This window comes from Symphodus melops (assembly GCF_947650265.1).
Source record: "Symphodus melops genome assembly, chromosome: 1".
In the NCBI taxonomy this organism is placed as follows: Eukaryota; Metazoa; Chordata; class Actinopteri; order Labriformes; family Labridae; genus Symphodus; species Symphodus melops.
Genome location: NC_136691.1, coordinates 45455528 through 45477192, shown reverse-complemented (window position 1 = coordinate 45477192; position 21665 = coordinate 45455528). Strand labels below are relative to the sequence as shown.

The following is a 21665-nucleotide window of genomic DNA, read 5'->3' as shown; positions in this document are numbered from 1 at the left end:
GATGTGGATCTTATTCCACATCAGTGTGCAAGGCTGGACTTCAGAGGTGGAGGTGGAGTTGGAGAAGAAGAAAAGTATGAACAGCTGGCTAACATAGATAAGTATAGTTTTCATCTGTCCATCTTTTTATTAGTGTTAGATTAGCAGCAGCTCACACACTTATGTTATCTTTGCTCTTTATTAGTGTTTTAATGTTCTAGAAATGTAAAATGGTGGAATGTTTAACATACTAAAAGATGTTACTTATAGCGCCACCATATGGTGGGATATTTGGTGAGTTTTCCCAGCCTGATGTCATTGCCTCATATAGTCAAAGTCCCTGCTAAGTCTTATAACTGTGGCACAGTGGCTTAGGCTGCTGACAAGTCCACCTAACTCAAAGTGTCTGGGTTCAATTCTTAAGGACACATAAGCTTCTCACTAACACGCAGAGTCCAGTTCATGTGTGTTCTGAGGGCTTCTGCTTTTCTCAACACTTAAATGAATTTGTATGAACTTTTGAAACATTAAATATCAATTGAAGCAATTGGAGAACGCTGATCTCAAAAACCACACGTTCTCTAGTATTGAAACTTGGCCACATACAATAGGTACCCTACTTGTTAGACAATGCTCAGTATACTCAAAAATGATCTTATAGCGCCACCATCGGGTCAATCGCCAAGAGTTTTGTTTTCAAGGCTAATAACTTGTTTCCATTAGCCTTTGGAAAGTTCATTGGATTATACTGATTGTTTGCTATTCTACAATCTGTAGTCAAGTTAGAAGTATACTGCTCTTGATATTTTAGATAGTGATGATCAACATTTTGAAAATAAAAATGTTTTAAGTCTAAGGTCTTCTTTTTTTTTTACAGTGTTTCTTCATCGCCTTATTTGTGGTATTGTTCAATGGTGTCTCATCTTCTCTGTAGCACAGCAGGTGAAACTGCTACTCATAATCCGATTGGGGGTTTGATTATCGAGAGCAGTCGTGGAACTCATTTTTGATGGATGATCTTTTTCCTGTTGTGTTAACAGTCACTGATTTGGACGTTCACTGCACTGTTCTTTTTTACATTTACTTTCCACAGCTTGAAAATAAATGTATTTTAAGTTTAAGGTTAAAACAAAGCTGTTCCTGTGTTTTGACATTGCCTTATTTTGCTGTATCGTTGATGGTGTCTGTCTTCTTTTTAGGTCATTTGGTAAAACTGCTAATCTCAGGTAATCTTACGGTTGCAGGTTTGAACCATGAAAGGAGCAGGTTATGGTGTTAAAGCAAAAAATGAGACTGTGGTAGCGATAGCCACAACAACCATGGCTCTTATGGTAGCTTAACCCTGCTCTGCCAGCTCTCACACTGCAATTACTTCAGGAATTACCCATTCTACTTTATCATTGCATTTTACAGCTCCATGATTGCACTGACTCACTCTCTCTGGTTAGCTATCTACCCAAACACAAACACTAAAATGCTCAAACTGTCTTTAATATACCAACTTGCTCATAGATGAGGTTAAGGACAATGAGAGACAAAAACACAGCAGATCTAAGTAGTTCTACAGCTTGAACAGGGTCACACGCATGAAGTACTCCTTTGTACAGCTATAGTTTTTAGTTCATACACTGAGGAAATCCTCTCACCTTTTTAATAGAAGTACAAGGTGTAAATGGAGTCGTTCTTTGCTTTGATCATCTGTATCAAGCATAAAGAACAGCTCTACAACCACAAAAGGTTCACTGTTTCCCAATGAAAAAAATACTAAAAGAAACTATTTGTTTTCAGGGTTATTGCAGATTTATTTTCCTGCTTTCAACTAAGTTAGCTGAAAATGGTTTCTTAATTTAACTGCAAAGATGTTAAAGCTCTTCTGAACGATGAAGCCAACCAAGCTCAGTTCATGGATGCCATGGTAACAGGAGAGCTAAAGTGTAGAAATGAATAAGCCAGTGGACTTCAAATATAGACATCTTTCACCTGAATGTAATAGAGAGGTATAGTTTGTCTTTCTTATTTTCTGTCCCCACTTACCTATTTATAGAAGCAAAATCTATGCATTTTTCTATTTGGAGGACAACCACATGTATTTTTAAGCTAATAGGATGTACATTTAGGGTTACTTTTTTCATTCACAAGAAGCTTCAAGGTGGCTGCATATGTACTACATCAGCAACAAATAGAAGCCTTATTTTTAGCCAGTGTTTAATTCAAGAATGAAATATAAAAGGCTAATCCTTATTTCATCTTTAAAAAGTGTAACAGTTGTGGTTATGAGATGTTGTGTCAGACAATCTTTTTGCCAGATGGAAAGACATTTAGTATTTTTGAGGATGGTCTCTTGACATTAACCCATAACTCTATTCCCCATGTGTTTATCCCAGTAAAGCTATTCTTCTGAGGGTTCATGTTCCAGATAAACAAGCATATTTCTGTGTCAAAGATGAAGGTACAGCCTTCTAACAGCACTGCTAATGTCTTTAGTTGGTTGGTGTTTCATACATTTTTTGGAGGATAATTGTGTTTTATTGTTATATTGAAGAACTAGAGCACAGACATCATCAAAATTAAACTTTTAAAATCAGAACAGAGCTTGCATCTCTCAACACGGACAGGGTTCCTGGGTTCTTAAATTGTAGATGGACTGAGATATATCTGATTATGATACCAAAAGTTTAGTTAGCTTTATAAGGTTTTTTTATTTTTATTTTTATCATTCCTTTTGTTGATTTTCTTGTTCAGGCAGCAATTCAAATCAACTACAGCGGCATTTATGGCAGCATATTGAGTTAAGTAAACTTGAACTGGTAATGGAAGGGAGAAGGAAAATGCAAGTTCAAGGAAATTTGACTTTAAGGTGAAAGATACAGGGAATGGTTGCAAGGTAGGCAAACAAGCTTTTAAAGTTAGGATAATGGCATCAAAGCCATTTAGTCCCATATGCTTCAATAAAGTTAGAAGGAAAGATGATATAAATGTGTCTTTGTTTGAGTTTTAAAGAGTATTTTATCCTATGTTAACATGAGTGCAGCAACCCTGATGGAGTGATCCTAAAAGCTCAGATGAATAGACTTAGCAGAAAGTGGTTCATTCTTAAGTTTTCTCTCCGAAGGCATGAACAATTTCAAACAAAGTAAAATATGGATAAGGGTTGACTAAGATAAAAGATGACATAAAAAGAAACAGAAAACGCCCAAAATGAAAACATCTTTTTATTTTTCATACACTTTTTAAAGGATGAGTGCAAATAAAAGAGCTTGTGATCAAAATCTACTCATCACTAAGCCATGAACCATAAGGCATCATTAAATACAAGCTTTTCGGAACTATCATCTACAATACAAGGACGGAATCAAGAAAAAGAAACAACACAGCATCAATGCCTATGCAATAAGAAGGAAAAATGGAGAAAAAGAGAACTCAAATGAACAGAAAACAAATAACAAACAAAAAAAGTAACACAACACAATTTGTACATTCAAAAGAAAGAAGTCAAAAAATCTCACAAGGAATATTGATATTACGGCAAGTGACGGTAAAACATAGTCTACAATCTGTTATGTACACTTGGCACTAAATGTAAGATCTTTAATTGTTGTCCAGTCAGGTTGTTGTCAAATCTATAATGTGCACATGTTGCAACTCTTCTTTTTTTAATTTAAATGCTAGTTTAATCATTATATAATCTATAAATATTCTGAAACAATCATTCCCTCAAACAAAGCTGTTGAAAAGTTTTGCAAAGCCTGACGAAAAACTTCAGTAGATATTGAGATCAAACTGCTCAATGGACAACAGTTCATCAGAAAAAATGCTCACATACTTATTATATATAGTGTAGAAGGAGTATTTTTTTCATTACAAGACTCAATCTTTGATAGTCCATCTCATGCACTTGAAAGTTGTAAACAGTACAAATATAAATGACCCACTTACAATATTTGAGTCCCAGCAATTCCAAAATAGACAGACAGACTCCAAAAATCAGCAGCAGATTGTTTGTATGCATTTTCCAACACACAGATGTGTATATAATGAGGTGGAAAATGGCTATTTTAACATGATCGGATTGTCTCTATCTATTCCACGTGGCTAGAGAGAATCAAAAGCAGTATACAGCTTGAATGACGCCACAGCTTCCAGTTCATGGTGATATAGCTTACATTTGCAATATCTAAAAAACATGACATTTAAAATATACTATGATATACAGTATGAAGTAGAAAAATGGGGGTGGTCTTTAGCATCCTGATATGTTTGTTTTGATATGTTAAAGGGAAAGTTCAGCCAGATTAAAGTTACTCAGTTGTTACTTTAACTTTATAATCCAAGAAAATTCACATTTCATGTCTGTGTACATAAATTATTTCTAGATTTTTAAAAAGATAAATTTGTCTTCCACAGTCACCCTTTCAGCAGTGTTGAAGTCGAGCAGCTCAGTTATGACAATTTCTGTTTAAAAAAAAAAAAAAAAAATCATAAATTAAAAAAACAAAACTGGATATGTGCAATGAGAAAGTGAAAAAGAATAATAATATGAAATTCTGCGGTCTGATAGCAGCCCCATGAACTAGCTATAACTTAAAACATCAGAGAAATTATTACTGATGTGAGAGGACGAGACACATTTCTCTCAACTGCTCCTCAAGTTTTACACCATTCTCTACGGTTGTTTAGACTAAAGTTTAATTTGCTCTTTTTGTTCATGTGTCTATTCTGTGGCTAGCTCGCTATGTGCACAGCCTCTGTAAACTACAGCTCAGACTGTTGTCCTCTGTTTAAACCAACTTAAAGTGATGATATAAACTTGAAATATTAAGTAAAACTACGAGCCACACATACTAAAATGCCCCACTGCTCAATTCAGCAACACAGCAATTTATAATTGCTGGAACTAAGCTAATATGCTTGTGTGAGGGAAATTTCAGAGCCAGTTTGCTGGTTCTTTCTGACTTTTCTCCGTTTCTGTGACTCTTATTGGAGTTTGGCACTTAGCAAGCTTCTGTAATTAGCCCTCACCTAAAACAAATCTTGAGCATCTGATAGTAAACTGTTCTGTTCTTCTACTTTGTTTTTTAACACAATCAAGCTGTCTCTCAAATTAAATGTGCATCACTTTCTCACACACCTTTATACTGTATAGCTTACACAGTATAACCTATCAATGAGGCTTTTTAGATCATAATTTTTGTAAAACAATTACTTGTTGTGTGTTGTTTATGACAGAAATGGATTAAAATTGAGCATAAAAGTAACATAAATAGAAAATAGATCAAATATTTGAAAAACAAGTAGGATGCATTAAGAATGACTATTCAAAGTGACAACAACACTGCCTTTGGGCAACTATGAACAAATGAAAAGAGCTCAGAATAAACTGAAATCTTAGGTTTCTAAGCACATATTGTATGCTTTTTTGTGTCTAACAGTCACATCATTATAGAGCTCTAAATCTGTAAACCTCCTTTTTACTTTCTGCATCCTATTTTTTCAGTCCTCAGACCCATCAGCAAAAGGTAGTTTCCAAACTATTGTTTTAGACTATTTAGTTCATTACTCAGAAATGTAATTCTTATTCCTGATCGACATATTTTGTGTATTTAAGAATATAACAACCTCCGTAAATAAACATAGTTACTGAACAGTAAAATGTTTAAATAAGTATCTGTTTTTATTAGATTCTTTCTCTGTGATTAGCTATTTTAAGTCAAATAATATACATTATAGTTATTTCTAAGAAAAGGGACTTTGCAAGGGGCTCAGTGGTAGCATTTGTCTTGTGTAGTTAGTTCTGTTGACAAAATACATTTCAAGTGTCAGAATTCCAAAGGACAGCATCAAGTGTGGGAGTCCCGGTCTGACCAGCGCCTTTTTTTCCTTCTTAAGTTATTGTTCTATTGTCTTAATTATGTTTACAGGCAAAATTCAAAGCACAGGCTGATCAGAGAACAATCTCCCTCCAAAACTGCACCATCACATCCCCATACAAACAGGGGTGCTGGCTTCTTCACATTCAAATGGTACGGTGTAAATAAGAGGACATTTTAGAGTCAAAGAAAGCTTTTTAGGCAAACGTAGAACCTGTGCTGACATCCACACATGAGACGATGACAAAACATTGACAAAATGCTTTCTCACGGTTGACAGACACAAGAATGGCAAGACAATGTCGTGAATTATACAATGCATGACATACAAAGTTTACATTCATACAAATAAAAAAACACAAGGAAAAAAATCTTCATTTGTACTCAAACATGTATTTCTAAAGTCCAAGATGGTGTGATCAGTTGAAAGGTACAAACAAGATAAATCCAGGAAGTAAACCAATTTTTATGAGCGATTCAGGTCAATAGAAAGACAAAAAAAAAGATTGAGGAAAAAATATCCTGTATGGTTCAAATCAAACCAAAGAAAATATGAGTCCCGACTTTTGAGAAGCTGGACAGTCAACTTATCTGTACACACACATGCCAACATTCCATGAAAGTACACACAGCACGGGCAGTTTTCATCACTGGGCTGGCTTTTGGATTCAGTGCATTCTTTAAGGAGGTGGGTTATTTATGAAGAGAGTTATGGCGGCTGCTTGTTTTTATACTTGTTGCTGATTGTTTGCTGTTTTGTGTCCCTAACTCATTTGACATACTCAGCTGACTTCCAGAAGTGCCCTGGGTGGGAAAGGCGACGGTTCCGTTTTGGCAATTTTTCCAGTAAATCTACCAGCTTGGAGAAGCTGGGCCGCTCGTCCTGCTTGTATGCCCAGCACAGAAGAAGAATGTCCTGAGAAAAAACAGAGAATGATGGGAAATTGCCTTAATCATTTTGAGATGCATTGCAGAACGTACATTTATGTCCTTAGGGTAAATTTTACATTTATCTAGCTTCAAATAATTGTTTTCAAGCCGGCTTTCAGCTTAAAGTGGAAAAAATTGAAGGGAAATATATTTTGTGAAATTGAAGGTTCATGTTCTGGCAAAAAACCCCAACAAAAAGTTATTGTTGTTTTGCTTTGCAGTTGTAGTTTTTAACTAAAAACATAGCTACCATAATCAAAATATCAAAAATCAGAAATGTACCGGGCTTTGATCCAATTCATTAAAGTTACTCATTAAACGTTGTTGGGGACCTCCATTTAAGCTGGCAAATATTAACTAAGCTCCAAAGAATAACAATCTAAAAACTCATTAACCCATACAACCACAGAGCCACACAAGTGTCTCATTTGACAGGGTACAGTATTGTTTAATGGTGTGTTCCATTTGATCTTGGAAGTCCTAAACTCCAAGTTGCTGGTTTGATATGTCATCAGGATCGCCCCCCTGAGGTCGGAATTCTGACTTGGAAACTATAATCTACTGAAGTAGTTTGAGGCAAAATCCAACAGTAACGTTTAAGCTGTTTCCTCTTTTAGTGTAATTAAATAAATGACACCAAAAGTATTGTGCAAGTTCTATCTATGTTATTTTTGCATGCAAACTATCAGTTATTGAGTTGTTACTGCCATGTATTAGCTAACAAAACAAAGGTACTCCTGAAGGCAACCAATGGTGCTTGTCCAACTTGTAACTGGAACATAGTTAATGTGGGTGTGACGTCATTCCCAGGTCCTAGAACCAAGTTCCAAGTTAAATGGGATGCAGTGTAAGTTTAGGCATGTTAACTACTTGGAAAGGCTGAGAACTATGTGAGGGCAAAAAAAATATTCACTGAAGTAACAGTATTTTTTATTGGATGACTAAAACACTTTTTTTGTTGGATAGTTAATTCAATCATATCAATTGCAGAAAAACAGCTGAAGTTAGCCAAGAACAGCCAAAGGAGAAAAATAGCAGACAATGAATGTCTTGTTTTCTGGAAATCCCAGCCTTTCACTTTATAAATAACGCTATAACTCTGTGTCATCCTTGGTCAGTCAATCTAACTAATCCAGCAAAGGAATTAGTAGATTTATTAATGCCTAAATTAGGGTAGTTTCACTTTAAGGACCCTGGCCTGGTTCCAAGTATGCTGGATCCCCAAGTGTGGTTCATTTGATCAGTGTGAACACAAACATACCGCACTTGTTACGTACTCAGTTACTGTGCCTGAGTCTACTTGAAGAGGTGGTCTCAAGATACATTCATGTGTATTTGAGTATTCAAATACTAGTATTCACTGTGACACCATCTTGTTTTCGGAAACCATACATGAGCATATTTGGATCGTCGCGTTGATGTGCATCGAGACATCTTTATCCTGGATTTTAAGGTGACAATACTTGGCTGCCATTGGGCCATAGTTTACAAAATTAGCATCATGCTCTACTGAAGAAGACTTTAAGCTAAGTGTTGTGACCAATTACTGTTTTTTTTTCTTACTGATTACATAAATCATCACAGAGTAAGGCTACTTTCTCATTTGTTTCTATACAGTCAGCATTTGAAGGAATATAGGTTTAAGGCACTACCATACTGGTTTCATGCTTAAAGGCTACATCCACCTAAGGTTATGTTCTATGTTCAGACACCAGTTTCCCAGATTGAAGTCATGCTTTTGTTTGACACAGGAAACTGCCACCTCAAACACATTTTCTTGCACTTGCACTTTATTCTACGTCATCTGACTTCGTCCTTTGCTCCCGCCACATTTACTACCACCATTACACGGGTCTATTTTTAGTGAAGACCATCTGGATCTTTAAAAACAGAATCTTGGGTTGTTTCAAGGAGAAAGATTGGTAGATGAGTTTAGCAAAGTTAGGGGGAAACAAGGAGGAAACAATGTGTAACTGCAAATGAAAAAAAACCAGACAAAGCCACTATCACATGGGGGACAGGTATCTTAAAAAATATCCTTATTTGGGGGGGTTGACAGATTCAGAATGAAAACCACTGGTCTAAAAGTCTAGCTCAAACTGATATCTGTTTCTACATGAGCACAGAGTAGCACAGCAGGTCTAATTATAGATCATGAAAACACATTTCATGAGTACTGCCAAAACGTAATCAATTCTGAAGATGGGTAAAACTTGTATGTAAAATTTGTATAATTAAACTTTTCCAAATATTGTATAACTACTGATGTTATTTATGCTTAATTACATTGTGATGGCTGAAAAAATAACTAAGCTTCATCTCGAGAGAGTTTTTTAGTTGACGCCTCACTTTGAATCATTTTCGAGAAATTGTTCTTTATTCCTGAACATTGTGTTATGATTCACTTTGAGAGCTCTCCAGTGAATCCAGTGTATACAATATGCAAGTTCATCACAGATGAAAAAAACAGATAGTGTAACAAATTTAAATGAAAAAAGAGCTCTTACAGATATTTCCTTCCCCATGCCGGTTTGGGCGAGGTTGGGCTTCATCCCACTGCCGATCTGCCAAATGATCACCTCTGCTGGCTGACTCTTGTAAGGCCACTCACGTGCATGTAACTCGTACCAGATGGTGCTGTAAAGGAAGAGGAAAATAAGGTTCTATGAACTTTCTGGTAAAAGAAGAATATCATTATTGTGAAAACACTGTTGACCACACTCACTTGGCAGCCATTTCTCCTGACATCATTAATGCAGTAGTTCTTTGACTGATTGAGAATTATTACTACATATCCAAATTAATAAGCAACTGAACTGAGAATGACAAATAAAAGCCTGAGTGACATTTCATCATATTTCGAATTAAGATAACATATTAAATAGCAAATTGGCTAGCATTAAAGACCATAACATGTTGGCATTCAGCTACGTTCCTCGCTTCAACATTACCCATTCTTTGTGTCTCATCATCTTTAAAATTTAAGTTAAGATAGCTCATTAACTCGCCAATTTCTGTGTGTTAGCAAGTGGTTTTGAGTAAGTTCTCATGATAGTTAAGTGAACAATGATGTGGCTGTATGCTAACAAGAGCTGTTATCTTATTATCTTATTTGTCATATTAGCTAGAAGTTGGCTTACTGCTATCATTAGCTGTGGTCTATATTTAGCTTTCATGTGATCAAATAAGAACAACTGTCCCTCCTGATTTTAACGTTTGGTTGTATTTTTAGTGACTGTTCAATCTGGAAGCGTTCAAATGAAAACAGTTGGTGAGGTTTAAAACACTTAAGTCAAATCTGGATCACAAAATTTGTTGTAAAGAGTATATGGGCTTCCTATGAAGGAGATGTCAGCGATGTGATTGGTTGATGATTTAAATCTCCTCTATTAAGAAAGATTTTTGTTAAGGCAACTAAAAGCCATTAAACTCTGTGGTAATTTCCTCTTATGGATAGACACAAACAACCTGTCTGGATACATATTCTCTTCAGCTTAAGTTTTGAAGAGCAATTCTATCCATAAGTTTCAGAAAGAATACATTTATAATTACGGGTTGTTCAAAATTAACATACACCTCCCCTCCCTGTGCAAATGAGCTGTTGTTTCCATTCTGGTCTTATGTTTGACAAGCCTAAAATAGCTCTGTGCCAGGAGTATGGTAAAATAAAAGACAGCTGATTGTTAATGAATATGTAAAACAGCCATGGGGGTCACCTCAAGGTAACACAAGAGCTAAAAGAGCAGCTGGGCATTGGGCACCAGTGCTGCACTCTTCTTTCCTCAGTGTGATATAGCAACAAAACCTGTGTGTGTGTGTGTGTGTGTGTGTGTGTGTGTGTGTGTGTGTGTGTGTGTGTGTGTGTGGGATCTGAAAATGTAATTGTGCTAGATGTCAACAGGTTTGGGTCCTCCTCCACAAGTGAATCATTAACGGATGAGGAAGGGGAGCAGGAGCTGTGGGTATTTTTAAAATAAGTCGGACAATTTTTAAATTGGACTTTAGATTCAAAGGGGGAGGACACCTTGATCTGAGAGCCCTAAGTGACACTTAAAAAAGCAATCTGTATTTTCTTTATTAATACCCAATGGGGCTGGTAAAAAGATTTGAGTCCAAAAAGTAAAAGGGAGTTTTGACAGAGAGGCACAAGGAAAGTAGTGCTTTTTTCATTTCATTGAAAAATTATGAAATGGATAACTTTCCCAAACGTATTTAAACAACACTTTTCATAACAAGGTGCTTTACAAAGCGCAGAGGTACAGACTGAGGTTGAGTGTAAAGTCAAGAAAAATAGATCACACTGAAAAGGCTTGAAATGAAGACAGGAATACTACAATCATTTTTATGCAGAAAAAATGTGGTTTTGCCAAACGGGTCCCATTGTTGAAAATTTAATCACTCAGACTTTCTCATTTGCAAAACCTTAACCAGACAGCAGATGTTTGGAGGCCCAAAAAAGCTTCCATGAGGTAAAGTTAAACATATGTTCAATCAGAAAATCTGTGCCTTGTAAATCTATCCCCTCTGCTCTTTGACTCATTCCTTCTGCTTTTTAAAGTCACCAACAGTACGTCTCTTGGCTCCTCAACATTCACTATGCCTGGATTGTCAAATAGTAAGGCATTAAGAACACTTACCCAAAAGCAAAGACATCTGACTGTTTGGAGAAAGGAAGCTTGTCCTCCTCTGTGTCTGGGGAGAGCTGCTGGATGATTTCTGGGGCCAGGTGACACAGCCAGCCGTTTGGGATCCTCAGCTTGTCTTCTCTCCGGCTGCAGACGGAAATGCAGACTTATCAGTACAGTATATTGCCAGTGCAAATAGCCTTTAAAAGATTAGATGACAATGCTATTTAGAGTCAGCCTGTAGCCGTCTGTTGTACACAAGTTAATCGAAATTGCCAATTGAATATGTGGTTGAAGCTTAGACAAAAGCACGTTCAAAGGCCTTTGGATATTTGTTTGAAGTTTCAATGTTGTGTCAAATGTTTGTAGCTTTGTATCTTCGATTTGTATGTGGCAAATATTGCCTCTGTAATACAAAATAATTTTCAGACTTTGTCTGATGATAAAAGTCTATCAAACAATCAACGCTTTTTGGTAATTGTTTCAGAAAAGAGTGTGCCACATTAGATTTGCCCTGGTATCGCTGGTAGAAATAAATGAATATATGTATATATTGTGAATATATGTGAAAATAAATGTATATTGTTGCAAATGCAGCAATTTTCCGTCTGCAAAAATAGATGTCTAGGTAATGAACAAAACTGCAAAACTGTCCTGCTGTTGCTACAGATGTAGCCGTATTCAGGAGGCTCCCTGTGCTGCATTCACAGGTCTGTCTTCAAAGGTTTACAAACCGCTTTGGGAAAATCAATGCAGGTGCCAGAATCAAGAGGTCAATCTCATACACCGAACTCATGAGATACAGTCAGAGATTACAAGTTCTCTAAGCCGCGACACGGAAAAGAGCAGAAAATGAACTCTATTTGTTCGCAGGTGAGAACCAATTTGTAGCCTTTTGATCATTACCATTCTCTTTGAATGACATTTCTGTCTGCCCTTTGTAATATTGGCTTTATCCACCCCCTATTGAATTTCTCTGCTCAACCTTGACTGAGTAACTTTTTTTCCTTTATCTTGAAGACCTCTCTTTGACACTGTTTACGTGCTTCAGTGGTAGAAGAAGGAATTTCCTTCACAACGAGAAAGATTGATTTTCACTTGAGTAAAACTTAAAGGTTAAAGATTACACTGAAATAAGTACTGTTTACAGCACTGACCTAATGCTGCACGCAAAATTATGACATTTGAGCTAACTCCCCTCGTGATAAAGGGTTTCGAAACGACTTAAAATGCAACATATCAAGGCCAGCCTCTCAGCAAACTTGCAGTTTGCAAGTAATATTGATCCACATGAGATTCACTATGACTCACTTTCTCACCTTGAAGAAAAGAACATGTCAGGATCCTCTTTCTTAACATCAGCTCTGCCTTTAAAATCACCCTTCCACAACAACTGGTTGAGAAGCTAAGGTTGCTAAATTTGGACATGGGCACTAGCAACACAGTTCTAAGGAAGTCAGGATTGGCAGCGACACATCAAAACCCATCACAGTGAGCACAGGCTGAGCCACCCAATGACACTGCTTCCCTGTGACTGTTGTGCTTAATTTGACCACCAACCGCATCATCAAGTTTTCTGATGACAACAGCAGTGGGACTTGAGAGGAACAATGATGAATAAGCATATAGGGCTGAGGTGAGACAACTGACATCTTGGTGTACACTTCTCAACATGGCTTTAAATGGGGATAAGGCGAAAAAAATGGTGATCGATTTCAGGCAGACTGGCCGGCACAAACAAAAGCCCCTGATTATTGATACAGATTGATGCAGATACATAAAGGAAACTGACAAACAAACATAATCTTGATTCCCAAAGTGATTTCTGCAGGTACCTTGCATTTGGAGATAAAAAATAAAAAAAAGTTCTAGTTGAGTCTGTCCTATTTTAAGGGATACAAAGATGAAAAACTGAACCACTTCATTGAAATTGAAAAAAATGAAAGCTGATTGTTGTCAGAGAGTTATACTGTTTTGGTTTTTTTTCTGTGAATGAGCTCATTGTTTACTTCCACTCATTGTTTTGTTCACCCTGGACAAATGTGTGTCAGCCTTGATCTCACTGTGTTTCCATGAGAAATCTCCATATAGCACATGTTGAAAAAAGTGCTCAGTCTGTGATTTGCATTGACTGTAATTACCTGCCAGCCTGAAGAACCCCAGATATGGTGAAAAGTCCGAAGTCAGTGATGACGATTTTTCCGTTGTCGTAAAACACATTCTTGGACTTCATGTCTTTGTGTAAGATCCCTTTAGCATGTAGATAGCCCATCCCCTGAGGAAAGAGAGCAAGGGAGAAATGGAACTTTTCTGGAATATGCCGTGTACCGCTGAAGTGTTGTGAACAAACAGCCTTGAGTTTTTTTTTTTACCTTGACCATCTCTTGTGCGATCTGTCGGGTCTTGTTTACATCCAGCACAACCTTGGCATCTCGCACCACAGAATAAAGTGTTCGGCCTTTACATAAGCTGTAAAGTAAAGAAAAACTCATTGTTCCAGAAGCCTGTGGACTTGTGCAACAGATATATTGAACACTAAATCTCTGACAAAAATCACAGGTTAACCTTGACATCTAAGAAACATTACAGAACAAACCACCCTCTTACCCCTCCCCCAAAAAAGTGATCTGTTTTCATTTCAAGAGTCGTTTTGTGTGATAACCTCAACAAAGTATTAATAACTCTGTTTTTCATGCTAATGTATCATTAAAGCATGTCAAAAGGATGGAAATACCATTTTTATAAATAGTTTGGTCAGATTTCTATGATAAAATCGCGAGATGACAGTCCACCACAACATTTGCACATTCTTATATAATGAATCACAAGGTAGAAACAAGATGGCTGATGTTTTACACAGAACATTTAACAAAAATGCAACAACTTACAGTACAATGAGAGATTGTGGACCACAGAAAATACTGAATCCCCTCATCAGTTTATGGTAACTGTTACTTACTCTTCCAACTTAAACTCATAATTAGAATACTAACAACAGAAGAGTGTGATGTACAGAAAATCCTATTGATTTGAATTTGTTACTTTTTAAATTTGGATATAGATATAAAACCAGATGATTAAATTTTTTTATAGGCTCAGATTGCAGCACATAACATCTATCAAGTCGTTTTAATGTTTTACATGTTTTTCCACTTTTAGGCCACACCTATCTCCTCTTTCCTGAAACGTAGTTGGACTTTGTGCAATGGGGAAGCAGTTACACTACCCTTATCTGAGTTGGTGTCACATTTAGGGTGCCACCTCAACAGTGTATTAATAGACAATCTGTGCAACCACCCACTGTCTCACACCTGAAGCCCACTACTCTGACTGCGCCACCCAGGTGACCGACAAAGGACCTGAAGCCAACAGTTCATGCATATTCATCCCCAACGTTGACCTGAAAGCAGCTGCATTTAGAGTAGCTCTCCTCCCTGAGGCTTTTTCCAACATAGAGAAGGAGTTCATGGCGTTAGTGTCACGTCAATCGACGCCTTTATGCACACTTAACAACTTCTGCTTGATTCGGACAAATGTGTTGTGTTCAAAAAACAAACTAAGGACACATGAAGCCTTTCATGAATGTAATGATCTCTTTTTCCAGATTATATATCAAAATGTGGTGTCTGCACTTCTGGTACATTTTCAGTAAAGGGCTGGGCGATACGGACTACAAATCATCTCTCAATATTTTTTATTGCGAAATGGCGATACAGGATATATATCTCAATAACAAGTGGTATAGAGGCTCTGGGGCAGAACCATATAATTTGAGCTGCAGTCTTTTTCCATATAAACAGAGATCTGTATGCAAGTGAAGCAAACAAACCTTGTTGAAGGCATTGGAGGAAAATGCATCAGGCTGTAGATACTGTGACTGATGACTTTCTGCTCTGTGATCCAGTATCGTGTGACCTGTTTTTCACTTGTTTTGTGTTGATTTTAGCAACTGTTTAACTGTGCTGACGCCTGTGTTGGCCAGGACATTCATGTACAGTAAAAGAGATTTTTTAATCAAACTGATGCTTCCCCTGCTTACGTAAATTTAGAATTTAGAAATAAAATTACTGAACAAACTGCCGGGAGAGCCAATTAACATTTAGAATCACAAATAAGAAAAAGATGAATGGGCACTCTGGGGATGTAATAAACTGTACAATATGATGCGGTTTCATTTGTAGACGTATCTGGAGGGGAAAGCTTTGCTTTGCTGTTCGAATTGAACCCACTGCTTCTTCTGGTTGATTCTGAAGTTAAACAATACAGCACATGGAAAAGGTAGTCTTGATTAGAAGTTGTTTCGGGCTAACTGCTGGCTACACAAGACAGTAATTGTCAAAGGGTTCCAATAACATGAGAGTCAATGGAGTCACGTCAACAAACGGAGAGTCACAGAAGTGCTTTAAAACCCGTCAATTATGCTTCATCCATAAAATAAAAGCCCTGCATTGACATCAAAGATGAGCACATGTTCTCCACATGAAAGTCACTTTTGACTAATGAAAGCTTAGATAAAAGAGGATGCATTTCATGTTTATGTTTCCAGCATGAAAGCCCTCATCCCAAATAAACCAATAAACAGCACTTATAGGTTTAATCGTATCGCTTTTTCATGTTGCACTTTCGATGCAGGACCATTGGACTGCATGTTTCTTTCCTTTTGTGGAACCAACACAGAGGAAGGCTGTGCTGTGAGTGTTGGTGGAACACAATCCACCTGTTGCAGTGACATTTTGCATTATTATTTCAGTAATCAGCAGCACCCACGCCTGCACTCACGACAATTTCAGCAAGAATCAACTGCAATCATGCTTTTCAATCAATCAGTCATCTTTCATTTGGAGATACTCACAGTGAAAAGGTAGGACTGGAGTTTTACATTTAGCTAGGCTTCCTCTAGTATAATTTAAGTTTGAATCTACCACAGGAATTAATTTGATGTTTAAAGTTTAACAGAAGCAGAAACGTGAAGAAACAAAGGGGTTCATTATTATTTCTGAGTGTGACATACTTCTTTGTTCAGAGCCTTTGTATGGCAATACGGCAATTATTTTATTAATATAATTATTTCCTTTTCAACATCATGAGCTGTCCTAATTCATTTCATTTAAGTGTTTTTCCTTGTGATGAGAACATCCTCTGTCATTGTTGCACTATAATAATGTAAAGAACCCTAATCCATGAAATGATTGGAGTTGTTCACAACATGGTCAAACGTTTAAGTCAGTGGAACTTAGGGTGGCTTCATGTTAGGGACCCGGGCTTGGTACCAAGTATGCTTGTCTGGTTCAATTGATCATTGTGGACACAAACATACTGTACTATCTTAGTGGGGAACTGTGCCAAAGACATCCACAATTAGCAGGATTGGTGGTTGCTTCTTGCTTCTTCTAGTTTTTGCATTTTGGCAGATATGCAAATTAACTACATGCATACTGTCACCTGCTGTATCAGGCTATGTTCATATACAAGTGTACTCAGGCACAGTACAATGTTACTAATGTGAACGCAGACCAGCGACGGAGAGGAAAGGGGGGAGCAATCGTGCTCAGGCACCGTAGGAAACAACCGTGCTCAATGTCAAAATGCCATTAAAAACAAATACAGCAGAGAATGTGGCTGGCTTTACTCATTTCACAACAGTAGCAGCTTGTTCTTATCTTCTAACCTCTCCTAACTCTTCTGTCAGTTACTTTAACTTTGGTGTCTAAGAGAGAGGTATCTGTGACTGATCCAGGAGGGGCCCTCGGTGATAAGGACAAGCTTTGTAGGGCCACACAGCTACCATACCACTGAGAAACGCACTCAAAGTTCAAAGACAAACCACAGATTTGTGGATCTGGGAGTCAAACTGTTCTGGATCATGAAGCACTTCACATTCATTAATGTTTACTGGTTTTACCTTATTTGCAGTAAGTTATTGTGCTGGGACCACACCCACAAAAGTACATTACATTCACTTACTATTCTTCAAAAGAGAGAAATAGGAATCATTCACAACACCAGATATCGGGATCATACAAATGTACAATCCTCACAGTCAACATGATTCAAATTCACAGATCTTGTAGAATTTCGAGATGTTGGAAGCAAAATGTTCTTTCCCAAAAAGATCGCAAAATTCTACATTAATCCAGAAGGGGAATTTACAGAGACGTATTAGGTCAACATTAGGGGTCTAAGATTAAAGTCATGAATTTATCCTGTTAAGTTATTCTTTAGCATACGTTTCCCAAATAAGGAATACTTCCATGCGTAGTCTGTACCAGCGATTGACTGAGTATTAACTCTCATTTGTTTGACAAGGTCTCAAGAAACTCTGGCTTTTCTGAAGAAAGAATCAAACTCACCAAGGTAAAGTTCACCTCATTGCTTTCTATACAGCACAACGTGTGAGAGCCTTCATCCTTACCTGGTGATGATGGCCAGATGTGGTGGACTCATGCAGGCGCCCATGAAGAGGACCACGTTCTCGTGACGTGTGTTTCGGTAGGCCATCACTTCTCTCTTGAAGGCCTTCAGTTGGTCTTCATTGTCACGTTCGATGTCGATCAAGCGGAGGGCCACCTCGCCATGCCAGCGTCCGTGAAAAACTTTGCCAAAGCGCCCCTTGCCAATCATTTCCCCGATCTCCAGCTGCTCAAACGGGATGTCCCACTCCTGCAGGAAGATGCTCGTCTGGCTGGCTTTGCGCGGGAAGTTACGAGCAGACAGAAGCGACAGGTTCATCTCCTCAAACTCGTCTCCAGAGTCCTCGTCATTGCATTCCTCGTTCTGTAAATAATCAAAATATGAATGCCTTGTGTCTAAAAGTAGACCCACAATTTAAAGAGTCATAGATTGTTGTGTATGGTGATTAAAAAAGGCCAGATATAACTTAAAGAGGTGGTTAAATTTTGTCTAATGAAAACAAGCGAGCACCTGGAGGAGAGTAATAAATAACCTTCTCTGACACTAAAGGTTTTTTTACAGGATTGTGCCAATAGTAAGTAATTAAGTGTCACCTGATTGATGAGAATTTTGAAAATAATTAATTAAGAAGTAACGTTTATTTTTTATATAACATCTTAGAGAGTAGTGTTACAAAGTGCTTCACAAACTATATTAAAAAAAATAAAACAATCATTTCAACCTTTTATTGTTGTAAATATTTTATTTCTGCAGATTTTCAATCTAATCAAGTCCACCTTTGTTTTTTTTTGGTTTTTTTTACCTGCTTGTTTCTTATGTGAAGCAGCAGCTGCATGTCGATAAGAAATGTTCTTTATCAATAAAACTGAGTTGTTGAAAAAAAAGCATTCATAATGATAACAAAAGCAGTAAAAATGTTCATGAAAAGATGATGAATAAGAACAACAAAAACTGTAACAATGTTATTTTTACCTAAATAAAAATTCTATTTAATTCATTCTATGGCAGCATAGGCTTAACAACCCAAACATATACAACAAACAGGTTTGTACTGTATTTTCTTGTGTAAAATAGCAAATTTATATAGTGTAGTATATACTGTATATGGTTTGTTTACCAATAGTAAAAAAGAGAGTTAAAAAAGATAAACACAGCCAAAGGGGGTCTTATTTAGTCTGATTAGATTTTCACTATAATGGAGTGCAGCAGTGGAAATGACCTATTCAATGATTCCTGCTGGAATATCAGTCAAAGCAATCTGCATCACATCTTCCATAAATATATATCATTGTTGCCGGAACAGTGATGACAATCAGTGAAGGTGTGTGTGTTTCTTTCTCGCTGCTTTGACGCATAATTCACATGGAGGCTTTTCAGAAAGAGGGCAAATATGCTAAATGAACGGACAATGCGTTGTCAGAAAAATGTAAATTCTGATTCGTTTCTTGTATCACATTGGTGCTACTGACACAAATTTGGAGAAAACAATATGACAAATCACAAACTTGTTTTGTCTTTAAGGCATCCCAAAAAAAGTACTCACGTCTGATGTAGGTTCAACTTCAATCTGGAGCAAAGGATTTCCTTCATTCCTAAAAGGAAGAAATGGAGACTTTCTTTTTGAAAGAACATAACCAAAGTAGATCACCTTCACATTTTGATTATTAAGACTGTGCCCCGTAGGCGATGTCAGGGGCCACCCTTAAATTGTATCTCAGCACCACTGAAATACCACAACACAACATATTTCAATCTTAGTCATATTTTATAATGATCTCAATTTTATTTTCCATATTTTCCTTTTGAACCAAGTTTAGCAATAATAAGAATTCAATAATTATATATAAATAATTTGTATCTTAAAATTGGATCCGAGTAGCTACAAGAAGGATGAACTGTGAGACAGGTCAGACCTTATTGTTGGCATCTTTTTCTCACTCTGTCTCTCAATTTTATTGTCTTTAATGAAACTATAGGAACATTTGTGACCTGAGCCCCTATTAAATTCTGACCCCTCTTGTACACTGTCACCTACACGGTTGGTCGTCTCTTTAACCAATCCACCTCCATCCACCTAACTGGCTGTGTAACATGAGCACATAACCTCTCTTAGTCTCTCTGTGGTATATTAACATGGGTTAAGGCTACTCCTGGACTCTGGGCAGAGACCACAGGTGAGTTGGCATATAAATGTATGTGATTCCTAAGGCACCAAAGGCCACTGACACCAACTCTAATGAGGGGTACCTGCCGGGTGTTGGGGTCCGAGACAGGCCCTCATTAACCCCGGCTCGAGGCCATTAAGGCCTAAGAAATGTGCCAGCTGCTACTGTAAGAGCAAACGAAGAAGTGGGGAAGGGACAATAGCATGAATTAAAACAGAGGGATTTGGTTGAATAAGTGCAGTGATTTATTAATTTGGTGCGAGTGTGCGAGACTGCGTGAGTGAGCATAAGAGATGTACTTCGATAGTAATACTAGAGATTTCATATGTGTTTTCACATTTTTTAGACATGTTTAATGCTCCTTTCCAGATTTCCTGCAACACTTTCTGAAAGTTCCCCTGATCAGGGGCTTTAAAATAATTCCTCGAATGAAACATAATCACAATCTACAAACAAAGTCAGAAGTCAGTTTCCGTGATGAATTCACTTTAATTAATCTGGCTTTGAAGGTGGACGTATTGATCCGTGACTATTTGAGAAAATTATTCAACTGTCTATTTTGATTTTCGAGTTTGGCTCATCCCAGAACACACAGAGGAGGAGGGCTTCATAACCTATAATGCAGCCAGTTAATAGAGGGGTGCTCCAAAGATTTTGGCTTCACTTCTGGGGAGCTGTCATGCTGTCTTTCTTTTAATGCCGTTGATGGTCTGAATGTATAAGGCACATCATGGAACTTTAAGCCTAGCTCTGTGAAGCTTGAAGTGTGTAAGCTCATTGTGTCAAAACACAATTAACTCCCTGCTCACAAAGCAAATGGGACACTGGGTAACATGGACAATACCTAGTTTGTCAAAATAGCCGGTAAACATGGGGGTTTGAAAAAATCCTCTACATGCTGACATCTTGCTTTGTAAGAAAGCTTCAGTCACTCTCTAGCACTCTGTCTCTAGAGATTGTATATTTTATTGAAATTGATCAAAAGTTGAAATCACTGATGTACTGATAAAGATTAAACCAAGATTATCATTAAGGTCTTAGGTGCTAAAGCCACATGTGAGCTGTAATTGTTAAAGGCTTGAAATAAATAATTGTTTGATGTTGAGATAAATGGATTTTGGTTGTCCATCAACTCATTTGGCTCAGAGGAGCTGGCAAAAAGCATTCTTTGAGTCCTTCCATCATCTTGTCTTCCCATAGCGGTGAACTGTCTACACAGCTGCAGTATTCCTACATGATTTTGTCACTTTTTGTGCATAAGTGGAAGGAAAACGTTCACAATTCAGCAACTGAATTAAATCTGAACAAATAAGAGAATAATCTTCATTCTGCATCATAATCATTATGTTAATGAATGTAGCTGTACAGTTCAAACATCGCCATTTTATTACAAAACTAATGTGAAACCCATTGATGCCTTTGTATTGGTCCTGTATGTTTTTTTCTGATTCTTATTGTTCCCAAACGTCTTTTTCCATGTTTTATCTCAAAGCTCCCAGCTGCTACAGGAACTTGACATCAAAAACGCAGCATTTTTATTTCAAGCTCTAAATACATTACTGAGATGAACAACCCCTTGCTGTACTTTCAAATTAAAAACCATTTGACTTCCTCTATCTAGGACCTATTCGAAGACAATGATGATATTTTGGAAATGAAATTATCAGTGACATTATTTGCTATTGATT

The 21665-nt window shown here is 37.2% G+C and overlaps 1 protein-coding gene across 3 annotated transcripts in view; it reads right to left on the bottom strand.

Annotated features, from left to right (window-relative positions):
- Positions 1–4549: 4549 nt before the first annotated feature.
- The window catches only part of ksr2 (kinase suppressor of ras 2), an 87889-nt gene continuing 70773 nt past the window's right edge, over positions 4550–21665 (bottom strand). For all 3 annotated transcript variants that reach the window (XM_079340156.1, XM_079340157.1, XM_079340158.1), the window contains 7 exons: positions 19356–19404; positions 17814–18175; positions 13774–13870; positions 13543–13676; positions 11414–11548; positions 9284–9413; positions 4550–6762 (listed from right to left, as the gene is read on the bottom strand). In XM_079340156.1, the coding sequence (XP_079196282.1) occupies positions 6616–6762; positions 9284–9413; positions 11414–11548; positions 13543–13676; positions 13774–13870; positions 17814–18175; positions 19356–19404 (1054 nt within the window). In that variant the 3' untranslated portion in view covers positions 4550–6615. The remainder of the gene's footprint in view (positions 6763–9283; positions 9414–11413; positions 11549–13542; positions 13677–13773; positions 13871–17813; positions 18176–19355; positions 19405–21665) is intronic.